Source organism: Atractosteus spatula, chromosome 13, assembly GCF_055471065.1.
Source record: "Atractosteus spatula isolate fAtrSpa1 chromosome 13, fAtrSpa1.hap1, whole genome shotgun sequence".
Lineage (NCBI taxonomy): Eukaryota > Metazoa > Chordata > Actinopteri > Semionotiformes > Lepisosteidae > Atractosteus > Atractosteus spatula.
In genome coordinates this window covers 17,592,704-17,613,832 of record NC_142718.1, presented here as the reverse complement: position 1 = coordinate 17,613,832, position 21,129 = coordinate 17,592,704, and the positions used below count along the sequence as shown (strand labels likewise).

Genomic DNA, 21,129 nt, shown 5'->3' with positions numbered 1-21,129 from the left:
TTCAACTGAAGTTCCTAAAGAGGCCAGATCAGCTCTCCCTAAAAGGACAGCCCTTCTATTTCTAAATTTTCTCTGTGATTCTGGTCCCAAGAGAATCAAGACCCTGTTGCTAATCTCGACGTTTTCCTTGATTGGTGCGGCATAAATACTGATACAGGATATGCGATTCTAAGCAATGTGGTTCTATCGCACTCAAAACAGTAGATCCACAGCTCCCCCTCGTGGATGCTGAGCATATCAAAAAGTACATGTTGAAAAAATTTGGGAGCGCTCAGCAAGAGGAGGGACCGTTGCGAGAAAAGTAGTTTCTAACGGAGTAAAGACAGAGGCGCTCTTCGGTAGAGAAGCCTCAACCACTCCCAGACTTGCTTCTCTCTTTTTTATTTTTCCCCCCTAACTTCTACAACACTTTCGCAGAATGAGGAGTTAAAATTAATACACATTGAACAAGAATTTTCGGTCTCCTTTTTGGGGGAAGATTTTTTTTCCCTTTTTTGCAGGTATGTGTATATATGTATAGATTTTTTGGCTTTTATTTGACTTTAGTTTTAAGCATCCCTTTTAAAAAACTGTTAAACTTTTAAGCCAGCTTGTCTTTTAAAAAACAAACTTTATTCTTAATCATTGTAGAAAACTGTTTTTTTCTAGAATGCACTGTTTTGCTGCAGGCTTTGTTCAAAATGTTGTTCAAAATGTTATTACTGTATGTGTTTGATAACCTTTCCTCTACTTTTAAGAAATGCATTTAAAATACTACTTCTTTGTAATTAGATGTTTCTGTGCATTTAAATTCGTATATTTACAATTTAGTTTTTAATGCATTCGCGGTTAAAGCCTTATTCTTGTCTATTAACGCTGTCGCAGAGAAACCAGAATTTTTACGTTGGGTATTATTGGGGCCCATAATTTAGTTAAATGTTCTTTCTTAAAGACTTTAACAGACAGATATACACAATGGAAACGAATATCAAAAGTAAGAAAATTAATTTTCAGTAAGCCATCAAAGTTATGACTGTTGCTGATGGTGTTTAAAAATGTTGGATTTTTTTTACTGTATAGTTTTAAAACGATACATTTTGACTTATTTGAATCTTTCTTCTTGTGAAAATGGGTATTACCAATAGAAAAATCGGGAAGCCTATTTCAATATTCCTTCAATTAACATGTATTTTTCTATGACCTAGATAATATATAGGTGTATTTTTAAAAAAAAGGTTTTCCAAGACTAATTTAGATAAACAAATTCAGAAGTGTTCAATACATATTTTATTTTTGGCGTTTTTGTTGTTGAAATTAATTAAAAAAACTTGATATTAAAGAAGGTAACATTTTGGTTTATTAGCCATAGAGGTGTTTCTGCTAACATTTTCTATGTTCCTTAAGAAAGTGAGATGCTGGACATAGATGATAAGCTCTTGAAAAATCTTCAGCAGTTAAATATTCCATATTATTTCACTAATGTCTAGTTTGGTATTTGTTTAGTACTTGTTGGGCCTGGCGATATTTAATCAATCTTTAATTGTGTGGTAGTCTCAGAGTTTTGTCTGCTTTGTGGAATACCTCTTGTTGCATCATATTTGATATTATGGACTATTACATGGAAAATCTGTGCACTGCTGCAAATTATATCCTTTTCCCATCATTTGTGACTATGTTCCATAGATGACATTCTTTAAGAATACTGTGTCCATTTAGTTCAAACCTTCTTTCTATTATCAGAAAGGTAAGACTGAATCCCAAAAAATAGGCCGTACAAGTTATTTTTTTAATATTTCCCATTGACAGAGTGATGTGGTAGTTTGAATTTTCCTCTGTCCAAAATTAAGAAGGATCAGAGCCAAATATATCTGTCAGCTCCAAGGCTTCATCTGTCACAGCAAAACCAGCCAGTGAAAAATTATGAGTATCTGTGAACACTGCAGACAAATAAAACTGCAAAGAGAAGGGATCCATGTAATATTTTTTTTCAGACACCTACATTTGGAACTGATCACATGAAAAGGCAAATCTACACTTTTTACAGTGCCTTGCAAAAGTATTCAGACTCTTCAACGGTTTTTATATTTTGTGGGTTTAAAGCTGCAGTCATGACACATTGAAGTAACAATATTTGATATTAATTGCAGGCAGGGAAGAAGCCCATTGTGGATGCAACTGTAAAGCCAATGGTGACTTTGAAAGACATGGGAGAAAATGTCCATGGGTCAATATCCTTGTTACTCCACATTTGGGGCTTATAGGGAGCTGGAACAAATATCATACTCGTCATGGGATTTACAACAAATCTCCTAAGTCATGTGATTGTGGCAAAAGGTTTTGTGGTCATCATGTCAATCCCTACTGTCAAACATAGTGGTAGCAGCATTATCTTATAGGTCTGCATTTTATCAGCAGGGAAGACTGGGGGTATGTCAAGATTGATAAAAATATAGATATACAGTAACAAAGAACTGGCAAATCTTAGAAAACTTGAGTGGGACAAAAATTTGCTTTTTGGCAAGATATTTATCTAAAGCAGATGGTCAGAGCTACAATGGAGTGACTTAGGAATAAGAACGTAATTATTCTTCAGAGGCCAAGTGAGAGTCCTGAGGTAGGGGTAATAGAACTTTAAACCTATTAATAATCTGTGGAACAACATAAAAACTGCTGTCCATAAGAAATCCCCAAGCAACTTGAGAGAGCTTGAGCAAATCTACCAAGAGTAAAGAGCAAAACGTGTACCAAGCCTTTGTGCAAATTTGGTCGATACTAACCCAAAAAGACTTACAACTATGATTGCTGCCAGAGATGTTTCTATCAAATATTTAGTTAATGAGTCTGAATAGTTAAACTTTACAGTGAACATATTTAAGTTTTTTCTCTTTAGTTTTGCTGACATTTACTGTATTTCAACCTTAAGACTAAGTTAAGTTTAAAACCACATACTGTATATGCATCATTTTGTAATTTCACAAACTAGGACAATGTAGAAAGGGTCTACTTTTGTAAGTTAACTTGGCACCAAGCATTGAAACAGACTAAAGCATATACTTACAGCACATCCATCCACTTTGTCTTCAAGAAGGTTGGGATATGGAGGACAGAAGCTTACCATCAAGGCATTTTAGTGTCAGCAACCAACTTCTGATGCTGAGGTACCTAATGTTGCACTGGTAGATGTGGTACTTCATTCTTTACAGTGATGCATCTACTGGGTTTTCAGCCCTGGGAATCTTCAAAGCTAGGACTCATTGCCGGAAGCCCCCAACCGGAGAGATATAATGCTGTCTCACTATGGTTATCGTAGATCTGAAGGAGTGCAAGGGGCAACAAATATTGTTTTTACTGTTGTTTATTATTATGCTTGTCCTTGTGCTCAAACCTACAGTTAACTTGTAGGCATGTATTAGTCATCCACCAAAACTCTGAAGTGTGTGTGTTGGCCAGCAGGTCACCATCTCATAAAATCTCATCAGGCTGCTTTTTTTCAGAGGAGGTAAACTTTTCCAAATGCTATATGAAATACATATGAAATTTGCAAATGCATTTTTAGGTAGAATTTAGGGTATTTCATGCAAGTAAAGCAGATGTACTGCATAATAAGGCTAAAAATGGAAACCATGAATAGCAATTAGAAGTTTATGCAGTGTCATCACTATTGACTCCTCTTGACTCCTCTTGCTGTGCTTCAGCAACAGGCCAACAGAATCCTAGAATAAAATGTACTAAGTATAGGATAAATGACCAAAAATTTACCATGATTAAGTAGAATGTAATTTAGAATATGTTGTACAGTTTTGTTTATTACATTACAGAAAGTACACATCTGCCCTGGGAAGAGATCATTACTAGGGTAATTACTCTCAACCAAAAATTCATACTCAGATAGGCAGAGGAGATTAGGAGGGCACTTGTTAGAAGTCTTCAGAATCCTGAAAGGTATCGACAAAGTCAATTTATGGGGACTCTTAGAACCAACAACGAACCTGTTATGAAAAAAGAAGGCAAGGGGAAGTTCATTTAGAACTGAAATAGGAAGCACTTCATACATAAAGATTTGTACCTTTCAAATGTCCTTGCATTCACCAATATTACATTCCTACTATATTATATTCTGGCTACAAAGGTCAGAACAAAGCTAAAAAAATAACAGATACTGGTATCTGGTTGCTTAGGCTGTGTCATTTAGGTCAAGTGGAGGGATTCTTGCAAATGTGCTCTTTCCTGACCTTGTACAGTGCAGTCTTTAGTACGTACAAAATATACCCCAAAACATCGACCATTGGTAGTCTATGCTGTTAAAAGATCTGTCAGTCATATTAAAAAAAGTACTTGAGGAAAAAATATTTTTATGAGCTATGGTAGTTAAAATAAATATCGCTTAACTCCCTCATTCCTTGTTTCCTGACTTAAAATACGGTGCTTAAATTCACCTGTAGCTAATATTTTTTAACACTATATGCAGTTGTTATTATCAGTAGACACCATTATCCATTGTGACTTACTGTAATGCAAGCTAACAAGCAGAAATCAAACTCTCTATGTTTATGCCAAAGTGGTAATTACAGAGGCCTCTAGGGTTAGAACAGAGAGCAAAAAGAGTGGGCACAAGCAGAGAGAGGTGGAAGGCATTTTGAGAAAACAGAGAGAGAGATTAAGAGGAGAGAATAATAATAATAAACTTTATTTTATATAGCGCGTTTAAAGGTGGCTTCTCAAATCACTTTACAGAATGACAACAACAATAAATAAAAAGAATACACAAGATAAAACACAATTACAATATACAAAGGAGACCGTGGATGGTGGTACTAAGAAAAGCAGAGGGGTGAAGAATGGAACCAGTTAAGTAAAGGCTTTTCTAAAGAGGAAGGTTTTAAGTCTGGATTTGAAGGAGTTTAGAGAAGGTGACTCTCTGATATCCTTGGGCAGAGAGTTCCAGAGCTTGGAGGCATAACAGGAGAAGGCCCTGTCACCCATACAATGTAGACGGGCTTGGGGGACAGTAAGGAGAGCAGAATTAGAAGAGCGAAGGTTGCGAGGTGGGGAGTAGGGCGATAATAGTTCAGACAGGTACTGAGGTGCCAAGCCATGCAGAGCCTTGTAGGTGAGCATGAGGATTTTAAAGTCCACACGGAATTTGACAGGAAGCCAATGCAAGGACTCCAGGATAGGACTAAAGTGATCATTTGCACTAGACCTGGTCAGGATTCTGGCTGCTGAATTTTGGACATACTGCAGTTGTTCAAAGTAGATTTAGATACCCCAGCGAGTAGAGCATTACAGTAGTCAATTCGAGAGAACACAAATGTGTTGATCAGCCTTTCAGCCACAGTTAGTGATAGCATAGGGCGTAGTCTAGCGATATTTCTGAGGTGAAAAAAATATGTTTTGACAATATGCTGCATATGTGGGTCGAATGTTAAGCCAGAATCAAATATAACCCCAAGGTTTTTCAATTTAGACTGAAACTCAAGTACAGAACTATCTACAGATACTGTAGGGTTACAGGATTGGCTTTACGAAGTTGATGGGGGTGCCAATAAGCATGACTTCAGTCTTGTCGCAGTTAAGATGAAGGAAATTTTGAGTCATCCAAATTTTTATGTCAGAGATGCAATTAGATAGAATAGAGACAGCCACATCAGTGTCAGGTTTGGTATGGATGTATATTTGAGTATCATCAGCGTAGAAATGATAGCTGAGGCCATGTGATCTTAAAAGCTGACCAAGTGGAAACATGTAAATGCTGAAGAGCAAGGGGCCCAGTATTGATCCCTGAGGAACACCAGACTTAACAAGTCCAATTTCAGACCTATACCCATTAAGAAAGACAAAGTGACAGCGATCAGTGAGGTAAGATTTGAACCATTTGAGAGCAGTGTCAGAAACTCCAAACAGTCTCAAGACGAGAAAGTAAGATGTTATGGTCAACAGTGTCAAAAGCAGCACAGAGATCAAGAAGGATGAGTATAGAAAGAGAACCAGAATCAGAAGCTATTAGAAGATCGTTAGTGACTTTGATCAGGGCAGTTTCTGTGTTGTGAAGTTGACGGAAGCCAGATTGGAGGGGTTCGAAAAGGTTGTTTGTCATGGGGTGGTTATGTAACTGAAGTGTGACAGCACGCTCTAGAATTTTTGCAAGAAAGGGTAAGTTGGAGATGGGGCGAAAATTGTTAAGGTTGTCGAGAGCCATGTTAAGTTTTTTTGGCACGGGGGTATTGGCAGCAGTTTTGAGGACCGTTGGTACAGTGCAGACGAAGATGGTAAAGACTGCTAGTGGAGAGCTGGAGAATAATATAGGTTCAGTACAGGCCTCTTGAAATAGTGTGAAGAAAAATAGAAATGAAGGAAACTAAGGAAAAAAGGTTTAGAAGATAAAGCAATGCTCAAGTGCCACAAAGAAGACAGAAATTATGTAAAACGAAGACTTGAATCAGGAAGCACACAACACAGGAACAGTGTACTACGAGCTACAGTATTCATATGTTCCAATTTGTATCCTTACCTTTGGCTTATGTTTTTTATTTCTTTTTTAAATCCATCAGGAAAGGAGGAAAACGGCGAACAATGCTATTAAAATTCATCTTAACATGTCTCCTGTTTGGAGCTGTGACACATGGCCAGGCATCCAATCAAGGTTGTAGCAGTAAGTACTTTGGTCTTTGTGATTCTGTCGGTAAACAGAAAAGTGGGTTAAGTGTGTGATATTGTGATTTCATGTGCTTGGATTTGGAAGTAAATGTTGTGAGAATAAAACAATAAGTAGTAAAATGAATATTGATCTGGCAAATATTGAGTACGATTCAATTGTTAAAATAGAAGATGAAAAGAAGACAGAAAAAGATGGTAAGTAGAATAAAGATGATATGAATAAAAGGAAAGGCAATCCATATTTACGAAATACTATAAAATATGATTTCTCAGTACTGATCCTGGTGATCCTGTGTCTTTCGATTTCCATTCCATCTGAGCTCTTAATCAATTAGCCTTTATAGGAACTTTAATCAAAATAATTGTATTATTTTTTAAGCATTTTCTGTACTCAGTACTTACTATCAAAATATTCTACTTTTTCTGATGTTGTTAAGAAGTGCTAAAAACAATACTTAGTTCAAATGGTCTCAGAATTACTGCTCACCCATAGTTTTCTAAAGAGCTCTTAACTGGTTATTAGTTAATGGTGTGCACGGGTGCTGTGTAAGTGGGAATGGCGCGGGGTAAGGCACTTCTACACTGAGCATTCTTAGGACTACAGGGTTCCATTGAGTAAATGGTCAAGGTACAGTACATATATAAGAATACAACAAAGCCTATTTAAATTTAGAGCTCGGGTGGTTTGAAAAAAGATTCAGGGACCATGTCTGGAAAACTCTGAAGTAAACTGCACAAAACTCAGCATTCCTAGGCAATTATGAAGTTGTCAATTTAAATAAATAGCTATTTACTGTTTTCAACTTTGCTGTGAGCACATGCAGTGCTTTATTCCTCATTTAGGGCAATTCCTTCTCATCTGTCTCACTCAAAGATTCCTTGTTTAATTATCTTTTCCTTATACATTTTGTTTATTGTTTAAATTCATACAGTGTGTATTTCAACAAAAACCTCATCTGTTACTTTGTTCTAATTTTCTGCCACAACTGATGTCGTCTATTTAGTTTTTTTGTTTCATTCTTATGTATTATTTTCATTATGCAATGATTAAGATTAAAATAATTACATCTTTGTGTGTTAAAGGCTCAGTGTTATGCTTGTCAAGCTTTTGTTTGTCTATAAGAATATAAAAATAAGAAAATCTTAGGAGATTACTTTGGTAAAGGAACTAAGTGTTTGCCATTATTTTATCTTCCTCTAGAAAAGACTGAGTGTGCCATTAACGTCTATTTTGTCATCGACACCTCTGAGACCGTTGCTTTGCAACTTCCACCACCTGGCAGTTTGGTAACCTCCATTACAAGGTTCACAGAAAAGTTTGTTCAAAAACTGGAACCTTTGCAGTCTAGAGGGCCTGTCGAGTTTAAATGGGAACTAGGAGGGCTGCATTACTCCGATCGAGTTGAGATCTTCAGCCAGATCACCAGTGACACCAATGCCTTCATCCAGCGTCTCAAGAGTATTTCATACCTGGGCCGGGGGACCTTCACTGACTGTGCTCTGTCCAACATGACAGACCAGGTGGTTAAGCATGCATCCAAGGATAACCGCATTCGCTTTGCTGTGGTGATTACTGATGGTCATGTGACAGGAAGCCCCTGCCGTGGAATGAAAATCAAGGCTGAAGAGGCTAGAGACCAGGGTATCAGACTATTTTCAGTGGCAGGAAATGAGAGATATGATGAAGCTGGGCTTAAAGAGATTGCCAATACTCCAATTGAACTTTACCGCAATTCTTATCGGGCCATTGATGGTCCAACACTGGCAGTTAATGAAGCTACCATGGATCGGATCATTAAAGTCATGGTAAGTGCAGAATGCTACGTAAAGTTATCATACCTGATGTTGTGCAGTTTCATCTGTATTAAGCTGCTATTAGAGTATGATTAGAGCCTAGAACTTAATCTTGTTGTAGATTAGAAGCTTGAAAGAATCAATAATTCTCAGAAACTTTGAGAAGTCCATGTTTACCTGAAATAGACCATTTGCAGTGGTTTTAATGTAAATGCTTAAAATATGTTTTTAGTTTATGGGATAGGATTTGATTCTTTTCTGTTTTTGCAGTACTTTCACTGTAGTATTGTTTGTAGATAACACTTTATTTAAATAAGTGGAAAAGAATAAGAGTGTTGTATCTTAACTACATTAAGTATCCTTTGTGTTTCATATATTGTAGCAACTTTTTCCTGGTGGGTCTTTTTACACACAATTTAATGTGTAAAGACTTTGTGATATTTCCTTAGCCTTAAAAGCAATCAAGAGAACCTTTAGAGAATATTTAACAGGTTTAACAATAGGTGCAGTTCATGATAGGTGCAATTTTTTAGTTGTGCAGTTGTGCATGGGAGGAGAACAAACTGGCTTGAGAGGTAGGAAGGTGAAGACAAGAAACAGCTAAGTAGTGTCCTCAGAAGCAGTATAAAAAGACAAGTGAGATAGAAGGGAACACAGAGACGAGGAGAGTGAAGGCTAAGGACAGATTTTCTTACTTTGGTTGTGAGAAGGGGTAGGCAGCAGATGAAGATTCTAGATTGTTCTCGAATTGCGGGAGAGAATGAGTATGTAAGCAGGAAGGCCATTTTGAAAAATGTCCTGAACTTTCTCAATAATACCAATTCTTTAATGAAATAGCTTTTGACTAAAATGAGTTACAGTTTGAGATTAAGAACTTTTATACTTTATTTGTTAACAAAGAACCTTGGTAGAATTGCATTTTTATAGCTTAGGATTTATAGCTTAAGTCAATTTAATTAAATTCAATTTCTTTTTATATAGGGCCTTTCACGACAAAGTTGCCCCAAGGCGCTTAAGTAGATTCTAGTCAATGATTTTCCAGCGTGTTCACTCTCTGGTGACTCAATTGTAATTGTAACATACAAATGTATATAAAATAAGCTTTAAAATTACTCTATTTAACATTTTTGATGCATGATTTATAATTTACATTAAAAAGTTATAAAAGATCTGCCATTCCAGGGATGTAGTTTACCTGTTAATATTGTTTCTAAAACTCTAGATAACTTTGCAGTGTGGAGAAAAATTGATTTAATACACACTAGATTTTGACTATTCTGAAGTGAATTAATACTATTTATTACTACTTATGTAACACTATATATCTTTTTTCTTTTACAGCAACATGAAGCCTATTCTGAGGTAGGAGATGATAATTTTTTAGAGTGTGTGTGCCTGTGAAGGCAGGAGGTGATTTTGTGTGTGGTGGTACAGTTTCTGTGGCATTTCATTGTGTATTTTGCTGTACTCCAGTTTCCTCCAGTCTTCCAAAAACATGCTGGTTTAATTAATTGCTGTGTGTAATTTGGGACAACATGACTTGCAGTCCCATGTATTTCATTGGTGTACATTAATACAACCTGCTATTTAATATCAGTGTTCTGCTAATTATCATTTAAATAATTAAGAGGTTGGTCGCAGTAACACAGTACAATGGTGTACATAGGAGGATAGTTCAGGTGGGTGACTGTCAGCATGCGTAGTCTGCAAAGGAACAAGTAATAGGTTTATTCCAGGCTGTGAAGCCTTCTTCATGTGTGAGAAAGACAGGGCAGACAGCAAAGATTAAATAGCACAGAAGAACAAAAGCTGGAGGGGGGCAGGGGGGAGAAGCAGAGAGGCCACTCAGGAAGCACAAAGTGGAGAGGGGTGAAGAAAGGTGTAAAGTCAAAACTTAGTGTGAACCTAGTTTCAGGATGAGTTTAGTTTCTGTAGCCTTTCTGCCATGGGAGTTGAGAAACCCTTCTTTGAGAACAGAGACAGAGAGATCAGTGTGATCATGGCCATCTGAGGTGAAATGAGAAACTATGGGCTTGGAGAAATCTTTCATCTTCACAGCCCTAACATGTTCTCTGAAGCGGTCTCCTAGTCTCCTTCCGGTTTCCCCAGCGTAGATAGCTGGCCATTTTTTGCAAGAGATACAGTAAATGAGGTTGCTGGAGGTACAGGATGTCATCTGGGTGAACCGGAATTGACCTGAGGGGCTCTGAATGAGTGTGTTGTTAGATATGTATTTGCAGGTGATGCAGCGAGTACTGTTGCAGGGGAAGATGCCTGGAGGGGATGATTTCTGAGTGCAGTCAAGAGAGCTGTGAACAAGAAGTTTACTTAGATTGGGTGGTCGGTGGTAAGAGATGATTGGGCAGTCAGAAAAAAGGGAACCAATGGAGGGATCGCCCTGTAAAATGGAGTAGTTGTTAATAATGCTCCCGGGGGTAGAAAGTGTTTTAGAGTGGTAGGGAAGCAACAAAGGAATGCAGTTGTGAGACTGGGAGTTATTGGTCGAGTTGATGATCCGAGGGCTGTTTTTGGCCCTGGTGAGGGCCCTGTCGATAACATTTGTGGGGTATCCTCTGTTGATGAAAAACAAATGCATTTTGAGTGCTTGGTTCTGGAAATCCATATCGTCACTGCAGAGTCAACGTAGCATAAGGAACTGTGAAAAAGGGAGAGAGTTTTTGGTGTGAGTGGGGTGAAAAGAGCTGTACAGGAGATAGCTGTGTGAATCTGTGATTTGTAATAGACCGAGGTAGAGAGTCGTGGATGGTTAATAGATAAATATACGTCTAGAAATGGAAGAGTGGTGGAAGATGTATGTTAACTGTATATTTGAGGGACAGGTGAGAGTTAGTGACTTGATGCAGGAAGTGCTCTAGCTGGTCATTAGAGCATGTAGCAGCACCATGCAGTCATCGATGTGTATCGCTTGTAGAGGTCAAGGACAAAGCCAGTGTAGGAAGAAAAGAAGCATTCTTCTACCCTGCCGACAAAAATATTGGCATAGCTAGGTCCCATCCTGGTGCCCATGGCGACTTCACTAAATGAGAATGCATTAAGTGTGAGAACCAATTCCACTAGACGCACTAGAGTGTGGGTGGGTGTATTCAGCACTATCCGTTTGTCTAGCATGTGCTTGAGGGCTGTAAGACCATCATGGTGGGGAGTGACAGTGTAGAGCAGGGGTGCCCAACCTTTTTTAATGTAAGATCTACTTTTTCATTTGCCAGTCCAGCGTGATCTACCAGTGTAAATTTGAAGCTCTGATATAGGAAAAACAGACTGTGGACACATCAGTACAATAACAATACCCATCACTAAAATGACAGCAAATAAAAGCAAGTGACTCATGCTACAGTGAACAAGTAATGTTCGCCATTTTAGAAAAAGAATATCCTACTTTAATGTGAGCATTGGCACTGATAAGCTTACTTGAGAACACTTGTAATTTTTTTTAACGTGTTGACATTGCTGATCATGTCAATTACATTATTATTTTGTCCCTGCAGCTCAACATTCAGCTCATTGAGCAGTTCAGTCAAGTCTGTGAGGAATGCTAAGTCCAGAAGCCACTGGTCATCCTCTAATTGGGCATATTCACCATGTTTAGACGACTTGAGAAACTCTTTGATTTCAGGCAACAGCTGTCTAAACCTCCCCAAACGTGTTTGTTTTTTAAATCTCCAAACAGCAAGTCAGCAGCCTCAGCAAATGCTTTTTATTACTTTTCGATCTCTGAATGATTTTTTGTGTTTAGCTAGGACGTGCATCACATGGAACGATGATGATTGTTGCTTTCCCTCTTGTATTAGGCCTCATGAAAACTGCTGCTAGTTGAGATTTTAATTTTTCTACTTTCCTTTTCCGTAACTCACTATGAGGAAAGTCCACATCATATGTTTTGTGTGCAGTTTTTAAATGTTGTTCTATATTTCCATTTTTCACATAGACTAGCATTTCAGATTTGAATGTGATAGTGCAAAAAATAATAATGCTCCCATTCCTTGTGGTAATGGTTTGTTTTCGGTCTCTTTGCTTCATAATTTTTGCTCAAACACTACAGCTATCAAATAGGCAATTAAACTTATCAAATTTGTTACGGCCAGTCTGGTTCACTCCACTATGCACTGTAGCAAATGGGGGGTGGGTGCGGCAATAACCAACACAACATTCTTGGGTAGCACACACAACACTCTTTATTTACGGAGCTCCTGTTGCCTTTTTTTCAGTATTAGCCAGCACTCAGGGAAGAGACTTTCACAGCCCATTCAACAAGGGTTAAACACACACAAGGGCAGTAAAATGTATGACATTACATACACAGATCTGAATGAATTTCTAGGCTATTGAAAAAAAGAAACAGTCAAATAGCCCATTTATTTTTTTCCAAACATTCTTGCGATCGATCGACTGGCAAGCAGTCCGGGATCGACTGGTCGATCTCGATAGACTGGTTGGGCACCCCTGGTGTAGAGAGACATGATATCCATGGTAAAAATGAAGCATTCTGGACCCTGAAATTGAAAATCATTGAAAAGTTGGAGGGCATGGTTAGTATCCATGATATATGAGGGAAGCATTTCAATCAGCGGTCTCATAAGGCTGTTGAGAAAAGCAGAGATGAGTGTAGTTGGACAACTACATGCTGAAACAATGGGGCGTCCAGGGGTGTCGGGTTTGTAGATTTTGGGAAGGAGATAGAATTGGGATACCTGGGGATGTTCAACGATGAGACAGTTCGCCTCCTGGGGGAGCTCCTGGTTGCTGATAAGAAGAGAGATATTGGATACCACTTCCTTCTGGTAGTCAGTGGTAGGATCCTGTTGGAGAGGACGGTAGGGAGAAGTATCAGTTAATTGTCTGGAGGCTTCCTTAATGTACAGGTCTTTTTGCCACACCACAACAACTCCTCCTTTGTCCACTGGTTTGATGGGAGTTTGATGTTTTACATAGGAGGTTGTGCAAGTTCAGTAGCCAAGTTCTAAGTTTATTCCTGTGTGCTTGTGTGTGTGAATGTTTATGCCCTGCCATGAACTGGTAACCTGTCTAGGAAATTGTGCCACCTTATGCCCTATACTTCCAGGATAATAAGGAATATCTTTTCTAAGGTCATTTTAACAATGCATCTTTGTAATTTTACAATTGGTATGTCAATGTAATATACAGTAGTCTTTTAGTTTCTGATCGATAGCTTTCTCTGTTGCATTACTTCAGCAGCTGTGTTAATTACACAATTAATTATCAATTAATTAATTTAACACAAACTCCTATTATGGCAAGGCAGACTGCTTCTGCTCTATAAAGATCAACTATGAAAACAAATGTAACAGGTTTAAAAGCATGAAAAATACCTGAAGGGAAAAATCAGTCTACATTTGCAGCAGTTAACTTTCATTCACATTAGGTCAAAATTTTATGTCAGTAGTTTTCACTTGCTAATCTGGGTCTAACATACACATCTATGTCTTTTTAAACCTCAGTATTTTATAACACACCTGCACTTCCCTAAGACACACAATTTAATTTTGAGTATAAATAGCAGACACTGCATTTATAACAAAGCGTCACAGCTTAACAATTAACAAAAAATGCTCAAAAGTTGATACCTGAACTCCCTAAGCAACCCTAAGGTTAAAAAAAGTTAATTTTTTTTTAATTAAAAATTAAAAAAGTTTAATAAAATGTTTAAATATCTGATTAATTTAAATGTTCACAGCAGTCTTAAGAAGGCTTAAGGAGAGTTGTTTGGGTCTAATACCCCTTAATTCCAAATTAAGATTACAGTGAAGTGTAATCTTCACTGTTTCATATAGAAGAGATAAGTTAAGATAAAGGCTTTCCAGTTTAGTGCAAAATTAAATACTGTACCAAATAATTTATGAATTATTTTTTCTTTAGATTTTTGAGAATAAGTATCCATAAGTATCCTAATAAATTAAGTCTAATTGTACACAAACACAGGAAACTTAATACATTTTAACTGTTTAACTGATTTTGTCTTCCCTAAACATATTTACAGTGTTACAGACTACAGTGCTTGGAAAAACCCGGTCCATCCGGTCCAAAGGGTTACAGAGGTCAGAAGGTAAGTCCAGTGCCTAATTTTTTCACTGCAAACCAACAAAGTATAATGGATTAAGATTGCTTACCTTTACTGTTCAACTGAATAACATGGTGTGTAGGAATTCTGGGTACTGCATAAAATCCACAAACCTAAATGCTTTCAACTAATAATGCTCACTAAAGGGAATTATCCTTCACAGAGGGTTCTAAAAGTTGAACTCTTCATTCCAAATCCAGTAGAAAATGAATAACCCACAACAGTTTGATTAGAAAATGTAAGGCATTTTCAAACAAATGTACTCTGTGGGTCATAATAGAAGGGTTGGAGAGGACTTTGGCATTGCTCCTCTTCATCAAGTTAATATAGTATTTTTCAATGTAGTTCTTTACTACATTGGGAGATAGGAATATCCCGTTAAATGTTTATGAGGAAAATTTACTTCTTGTTATGTTTACAGTGTAGTGTACTGTATATGAAGGCACAGTGAAACAATGATACAACTATAGTAGCACTAAAATAAGACAGCAAAAAATGTTAAAATTCTGAAACACATTTACAGAGGTAAACTTTCACAAGGATTTCCCCTTCAATGTTTTTTTGATGTTGTTTTTGTCCATTTCTCACACAAGCACAGCATCAGTTCAGTTGTTTTCTGTACAGGTGTGTAGGTTTGACTGAAAAGTCATCTGAGAAGTTTGCTAAACTTCCTGAATTGTGTACAGGTAACTGCCAAAATAAAGGAAACACTTGATTAAATGAAGGATATGAAAGCAGGTGATTCACACAGGTAAGGTTCTTGAGTATATTAAGCACTTAACATCCCATCATGCTTAGGGTCATGTATAGAAGTGCTGGGACACTATACTGTAAGAAGGCACCGTCCTTCGGATTAGACGTAAAACTGAGGTCCTGACTCTCTGTGGTCATTAAAAATCCCAGGGTGTTTCTCGAAAAGAGTAGGTGTGTTATCCCGGCATCCTGGACAAATTTCCCATTGGCCTTTACCAGTCATGGCCTAATAATCCCCATCTCTGAACTGGGTTCATCACTCTGTTCTCCTCACTAATAGCTGATGTGTGGTGAGCATACTGGCGCACTATGGCTGCCGTTGCATCATCCAGGTGGATGCTGCACATTTGTGGTGGTGGAAGGGAATCCCCACTACCTGTAAAGAGCTTTGACTGAAGTGTCCAGAAAAGCGCTATATAAGCGTAAGCAATTATTAATTATTATTAGCTGCCACACATTAAAGGGTTGTGTTGGAAACTGTGTTGGAAATATAAATTACTAAATTATCTGTATATACAATTTATACACATCCATCCATCCATTTTGGATGCTTTTTCAAATACTGGATTGTAGGAGAGCCAGAGACTCTTGGCAAGCAATGGATGCAAGGCTGCATACGCTCTAGAGGGGAGCCAGTCCTTCACAGGGCACACAGACACAAACACAGACACACATTCACACCAGGGCCCGTTTTCCCAGAAGCCAATTAAACTAGCAGTATGTCCTTGAACTGTGAGAGGAAACTGAAGCACCTGAAGGAAACCCATGTGAACATGGGGAGAACATAGAAACCCCAGGCAGATAGCACCCCAAGGCAGGAATTGAACCCAGGACCCCAGCACTGAGAGACAGTGATGCTAAACACTGCACCACTGTGCTGCCCCACAAAGGTATAAATATGCTTTTTCTTTGATATGGCAAACATATGACATTTCAGCAGATAATAATGTACTGCAGGAGACAAATTCGGGGCGCAGCGCAAAAGAATACAGGCTCAATTGCTTGTTTCCCACAGTGAAGTGTTCTGTGGCTCTGTTATGGTGTGAGATGCATTTTCCTAACATGTGTTTTGGTCCACTCAACCCCTTAGAGGGCTAGGTAAATGCCAAAAATACAAAGTCATTCTAAGTGATCACGTCATCCTGTGGTGAAGCATTTCTATCCCGAATCCAGGACACGAGTGGTCACTCAATGGCTTGATGAGCATGAAAACTGATAAAATATATGCCATGGCCATTCCAGTGGCCAGATCTCAACTTATTTCTACACTTGTGGGAGATTCTAGAGCGGCGCCAACAAAAGACCAAATGATGGAATTTCTTGTGGAAGAATGGTGTTGCATCTTTCCAGTAGAGTTCCAGACACTTGTAGAATCTATGCAAAGGTGCACTGAAGCTGTTCTGGTGGCTCATGATGGATCAACACCCTATTACTTTTTATGTTGGTCTTTTCCTTTATTTTGGCAGTAACCTGTAGGTAACTATTGAAATCTTATCGTAATCTGTTGTATTGTTACAGTATGTCATTAGGATTGAGATACAATCTCTTATCAGTCTTTATTATTTCAATCCCTCTAGGGAGCAAAAGGAGATATTGGTGGTCCTGGACCAAAAGGTGAAAAGGGTCGACAGGTAAGTTCTTTCCACAGAGTCCACTGTCGAGAAACTGCACCAGACACAGAATGCTGTCGATTTTTAAATAATTATACTTCAGTAGCTTGGTCAAATGTTAGTGAACACAACAAAATGAGGAATGTAAAGGGACAGCATGCTTAATATTTTGATGTTTGGCATTAGCTCTCCTGGCTGATGGAAGTGCCAGCCCAGATTGTAAGGCTGAGGCAGACAAAACCCACTTATGGGGAATGAACTAGTGTGAGTGAAGGATGGAAGGAGGGGTGCTGGAAAAGATGTGCACAACAGGTGCTCCAGCAGGCACAATTATGAGTGTATTTATATGTAAGAGAGCAGAATGGTGAGATTACAATATAATCTCCTCCCAAACCTGTCCTTTTCATTATTTGTTTGTTTTCAAATTGCAATAAAATAGTTAAAAATTGAACTTGTAACATATTGTACTGTGTAACATATTGAGCACACTTGTGTTGTTCCACACAAGCTAACAAGATACAGGAAAAAATGATAGAAACCTCTCTGAGGAAGAAAAACATTTTACTTGATTTTATGGAAAGTACTGTATTTAATTAATATTATTGACCTCTAACACCTGAGCATTTATTTTCCAGGGTGACCAAGGCATTGAGGGCCCTATTGGTTATCCAGGTCCAAAGGTGAGTGTGTAATCTCAGGTGAATAAGTATAATGGCATAAATAGTATGTTGAACAATTTAATGAGTTATGCAGTGCATTATTTTGATATTTTTTGAAGATAATACACTTAATATAAAACATTGTAAATGCAGAAAGTTGCCCTAAATAAGGGTATCTACTAACCAAAACCATATAATTACATGGAAGATGTATAGACACATCTTAAAAAGTGCAGTTTTAGAACTTTTTTTTACTTTTAAACCACAACAATATGATTTAGTATTAATACAATTAAGCCTGGAACTCTCTGAATTTCAAGATACGTTTTTGAGGAAATATTAGATGTACAGTACATTGATTTCATATTGTTTCCTTGTGTTGTTTTAGGGTGTCCCTGGTTTGAAAGGCGAAAAGGTAAGGTGTCCTTCATATTGTAAAAAAAAAGTCTAGAAATTTAAAAGTGTAAAAATTATAATTATGAGAGCTAAAACAACCGTCTTTCGGATGAGACGTTAAACCAAGGTCCTGATGCTCAGTGGTCACTAAAGATCCATGGGCATTCCTCAAAAAGAGTAGGGAGTTATCCTGGTGTCTGGGCCAAATTTACCCCCTCGGCCTTAATTGTGGCCTCCAATTTGTCCCCATGTATGATTGGCTTGCACTTGCCCAGCGATGGACCTGCCTTGCGCTTGTTGCTTGCCAGGTAGGGTCCAGCTTCCCGCGACACCGTATGGTATAAAGCTGTTCAGTATATGACATGACATGCTCTAAAACAATAGTAGATTGTGATCTTAAAAGAATGTACTTCTGGTAAACAAAATGTCATGTTACAGTGTAAAAACATTAAGCACAATAAATAATACTGAAACACAAAACTGGCTGCTGGTAAGGTGGATCACCCTGCTCCCAATCTCGTCTCCTTTCCATACTTTGGAGATTTAACCCCCCACCACCACAGGGGAGACAAGGCAGGCTGAAAACAAGATGTGTAGGACTAGAAAATGAGCAATGTCAGAAGTAGACCCCAAAATCCAAAATTCTGATGTTTTGAATTTTTTGCCAATCTATGTTACAGTCAAAGCACCGCCATTACCAGTAGTACTGCTTGTCTATAGTACTGTAGGATATACTCACTATTTTTTACAGTTGAACATTAACATTAATACTATTTTAAATGTTGATAGAAATATTAACTAAGCAACATATCTATATGTTTTTTAATCTTAATTTTAACAACATAGACCAAATATATGTTGTACCGATAGCTTTATGCTTCTATTCATATTTAAAATTATTTTCTTTATTCAATTGCTGGTTGGTAATCTGTTCTTATCTTTGTGTCATTTTAGGGAGAATTGGGATCAGAAGGCAAGAAGGTAAGACTTTTGTTATAGATTGAATTTCAAATATTACAGTTTTTCTTTTTCTTAATCGTTTGTATACTATACATGTGTGCTCATTTGCATTTAATTAATTTTTATTTCATTGTTATCTAATTAGGGTGTTGCCGGCCTGTCGGGGCGTAATGGAACAGATGGACAGAAGGTGAGATTGTCAAGTGGCTGTGATAATAAACATCTAGTTTCCAAGCACTAGCAGTAGATAATGTACTGCATTGAAGTGGACACTCTGTCTCATTCAAACGAGACAAAGACCTGACTATCTTGCAGTACCTGTCTAATTGTTGTCTCTGCATTCATATCTGTATCATTCCAAACTAGAAAAACAGTTTTCTGTGTGGCACTTAAACATGTAATTTGGCCATAGTTCTGGGTGAGTTTGTTTTTAAAGTGTATGCTTATTTGTACTGAATACTTCAATAGCCTCATGCCTGACTGTAACTGTAGGTTAGCTCAGTTAGGTTCACCTATAAGGTGTTAGTTGTTGTTCACACTTAAATTCATCAAAATGACTTCCAATGATTATTTAGGGGAAACGTCTCAGGATAAAAAAAGCTGAGAATTTTATCATGACTCCCAGTGAAAATGCTTGGCTTAAGTCGTTTATGGAATGTTCCTGTATCACTTTTTGTCCATAACAAGAGTGGGAATCTTAAGATAGACAGGATCATTCAGGTAAGACTCAAAAGGCACTTCCACTGATGTTTGTAAATTTCAAGGCAGGTGAGGTTAGGAAGCCAGGACATTTTGGTATCCTTTATGTACCTGCATTTTACTCCATTGTCTTGGAGTGTAACCTTCTCTCCCTGTTGTCTTTCAGGGGAAAATTGGGCGCATTGGACCTCCAGGCTGTAAAGGAGATCCCGGAGACAAAGTATGTAAAATAAACATTTTTGTCTGAAAATTGATTCTAAGGCAAAGGTAGTAGGTCCCTTTACTGGGAAAAAAGATGTGTTTAATTTTATAAAATTAATTAACTCCAATATGTTGACTGCAAAGTTATGGATGATAAAATTAGTATGTAATGCTGCTAATGGTAATAATTATCAAGATTTAGAATCTGCCTTATTCTGAGGTATTTTTTGGAGGCTCGCTTGGTATCTGGGGTTCTGTCTGCATGGAGTTTGTATGTTCTTCAAGCGTTCAAGCGGTTTCCTCCCACAGTCCAAAGACATACTTGTAGGTTAATTGGCCTCTGGGGAAATTGTCCCTGTGTGTGTGTTCGTGTCTGTGTGCCCAGCAGTGGACTGGTGTCCTGTCCAGGGTGGGTCCTGGTTTGTACCCCTTGCTTGCTGTGATAGTCCCCAGCTCCACCGCGATCGGATAAAGCAGGAAAAGTTTTGGATATTTTAAATGTTGCACAATATAAATGTAACAAGTTGGCTTATATTTTTCTGGCTTTTCTAGGGAGCTCCTGGCCATGCTGGTAATGCAGGTGACAGAGGACCTCCAGGAGACAGTGGTCTCAAGGTCAGTCAATGAAATCTCTCAGCTCAAGCACAAGAGATTTCAGTTCTTAAATGTTACGATTAATTTAACAGGCATTTTGACCACAAGGGAAATGGAAAGAAGACTTATGCATTTTCAACAATTAAGAATCCATGTTTAAATATATGGTAAAACAATTAAAGAATCATGTATTGTGAATTCTTTAAGCAGTGATTACCTTCTCGTTCTTAGATATAATGTGTGATGCCTTCTGTAAAAGCTGATGTTTAGCTAGGTCAATCTAAAAGGTTATCTAGTTGAATATTTTTTACATCATGAGTACTTTTACACGTGCATTATGGAATAAAGACATGTCCCTGTTGTGTTGTGGGGTTATCTGTTTCACTGTGTCTGTCAGCAAGGTTGATATTAACAGGTGTTGTGATTTGTGAATTTCAGGGAGATCCTGGCCGACCTGGGAAATCAGGACCCCCTGGCCAACCTGGAGAAAAAGGCCAAGATGTAGGAAATTTGTGTGAACTGGAATTGTTCAGATTTGTTAACAATATTGATCTTCACATCTGAGATTAATTCTAAAATTGTTTAATTTTATACTGAGAAACCTGGTTGTTTTTGCAGTAAGTAAAGTATATGGGCAATATATTTTTAAAAAGAAGTGGCATTAACAAAATGTTCTGAAAGCTAAACAGTATACTCCCAAACTTGTGTGTTGTTTGTGTTAGTGTTTGAC

At 37.8% G+C, this 21,129-nt stretch overlaps 1 protein-coding gene across 2 annotated transcripts in view; it reads left to right on the top strand.

Annotated features, from left to right (window-relative positions):
* The first annotated feature begins 292 nt into the window (after positions 1 to 292).
* col6a2 (collagen, type VI, alpha 2) overlaps positions 293 to 21,129 on the top strand; it is a 50,939-nt gene continuing 30,102 nt past the window's right edge. Inside the window, exons 1-13 of one of the 2 annotated variants that reach the window (XM_088931454.1) lie at positions 293 to 500; positions 6,531 to 6,631; positions 7,838 to 8,442; positions 9,772 to 9,792; positions 14,447 to 14,512; positions 16,858 to 16,911; positions 17,526 to 17,570; positions 17,938 to 17,964; positions 18,900 to 18,926; positions 19,051 to 19,095; positions 19,771 to 19,824; positions 20,358 to 20,420; positions 20,838 to 20,900. In XM_088931454.1, the coding sequence (XP_088787580.1) occupies positions 6,553 to 6,631; positions 7,838 to 8,442; positions 9,772 to 9,792; positions 14,447 to 14,512; positions 16,858 to 16,911; positions 17,526 to 17,570; positions 17,938 to 17,964; positions 18,900 to 18,926; positions 19,051 to 19,095; positions 19,771 to 19,824; positions 20,358 to 20,420; positions 20,838 to 20,900 (1,149 nt within the window). In that variant the 5' untranslated portion in view covers positions 293 to 500; positions 6,531 to 6,552. The remainder of the gene's footprint in view (positions 501 to 6,530; positions 6,632 to 7,837; positions 8,443 to 9,771; positions 9,793 to 14,446; positions 14,513 to 16,857; positions 16,912 to 17,525; positions 17,571 to 17,937; positions 17,965 to 18,899; positions 18,927 to 19,050; positions 19,096 to 19,770; positions 19,825 to 20,357; positions 20,421 to 20,837; positions 20,901 to 21,129) is intronic. The other variant, XM_088931455.1, reaches the window with a different exon arrangement.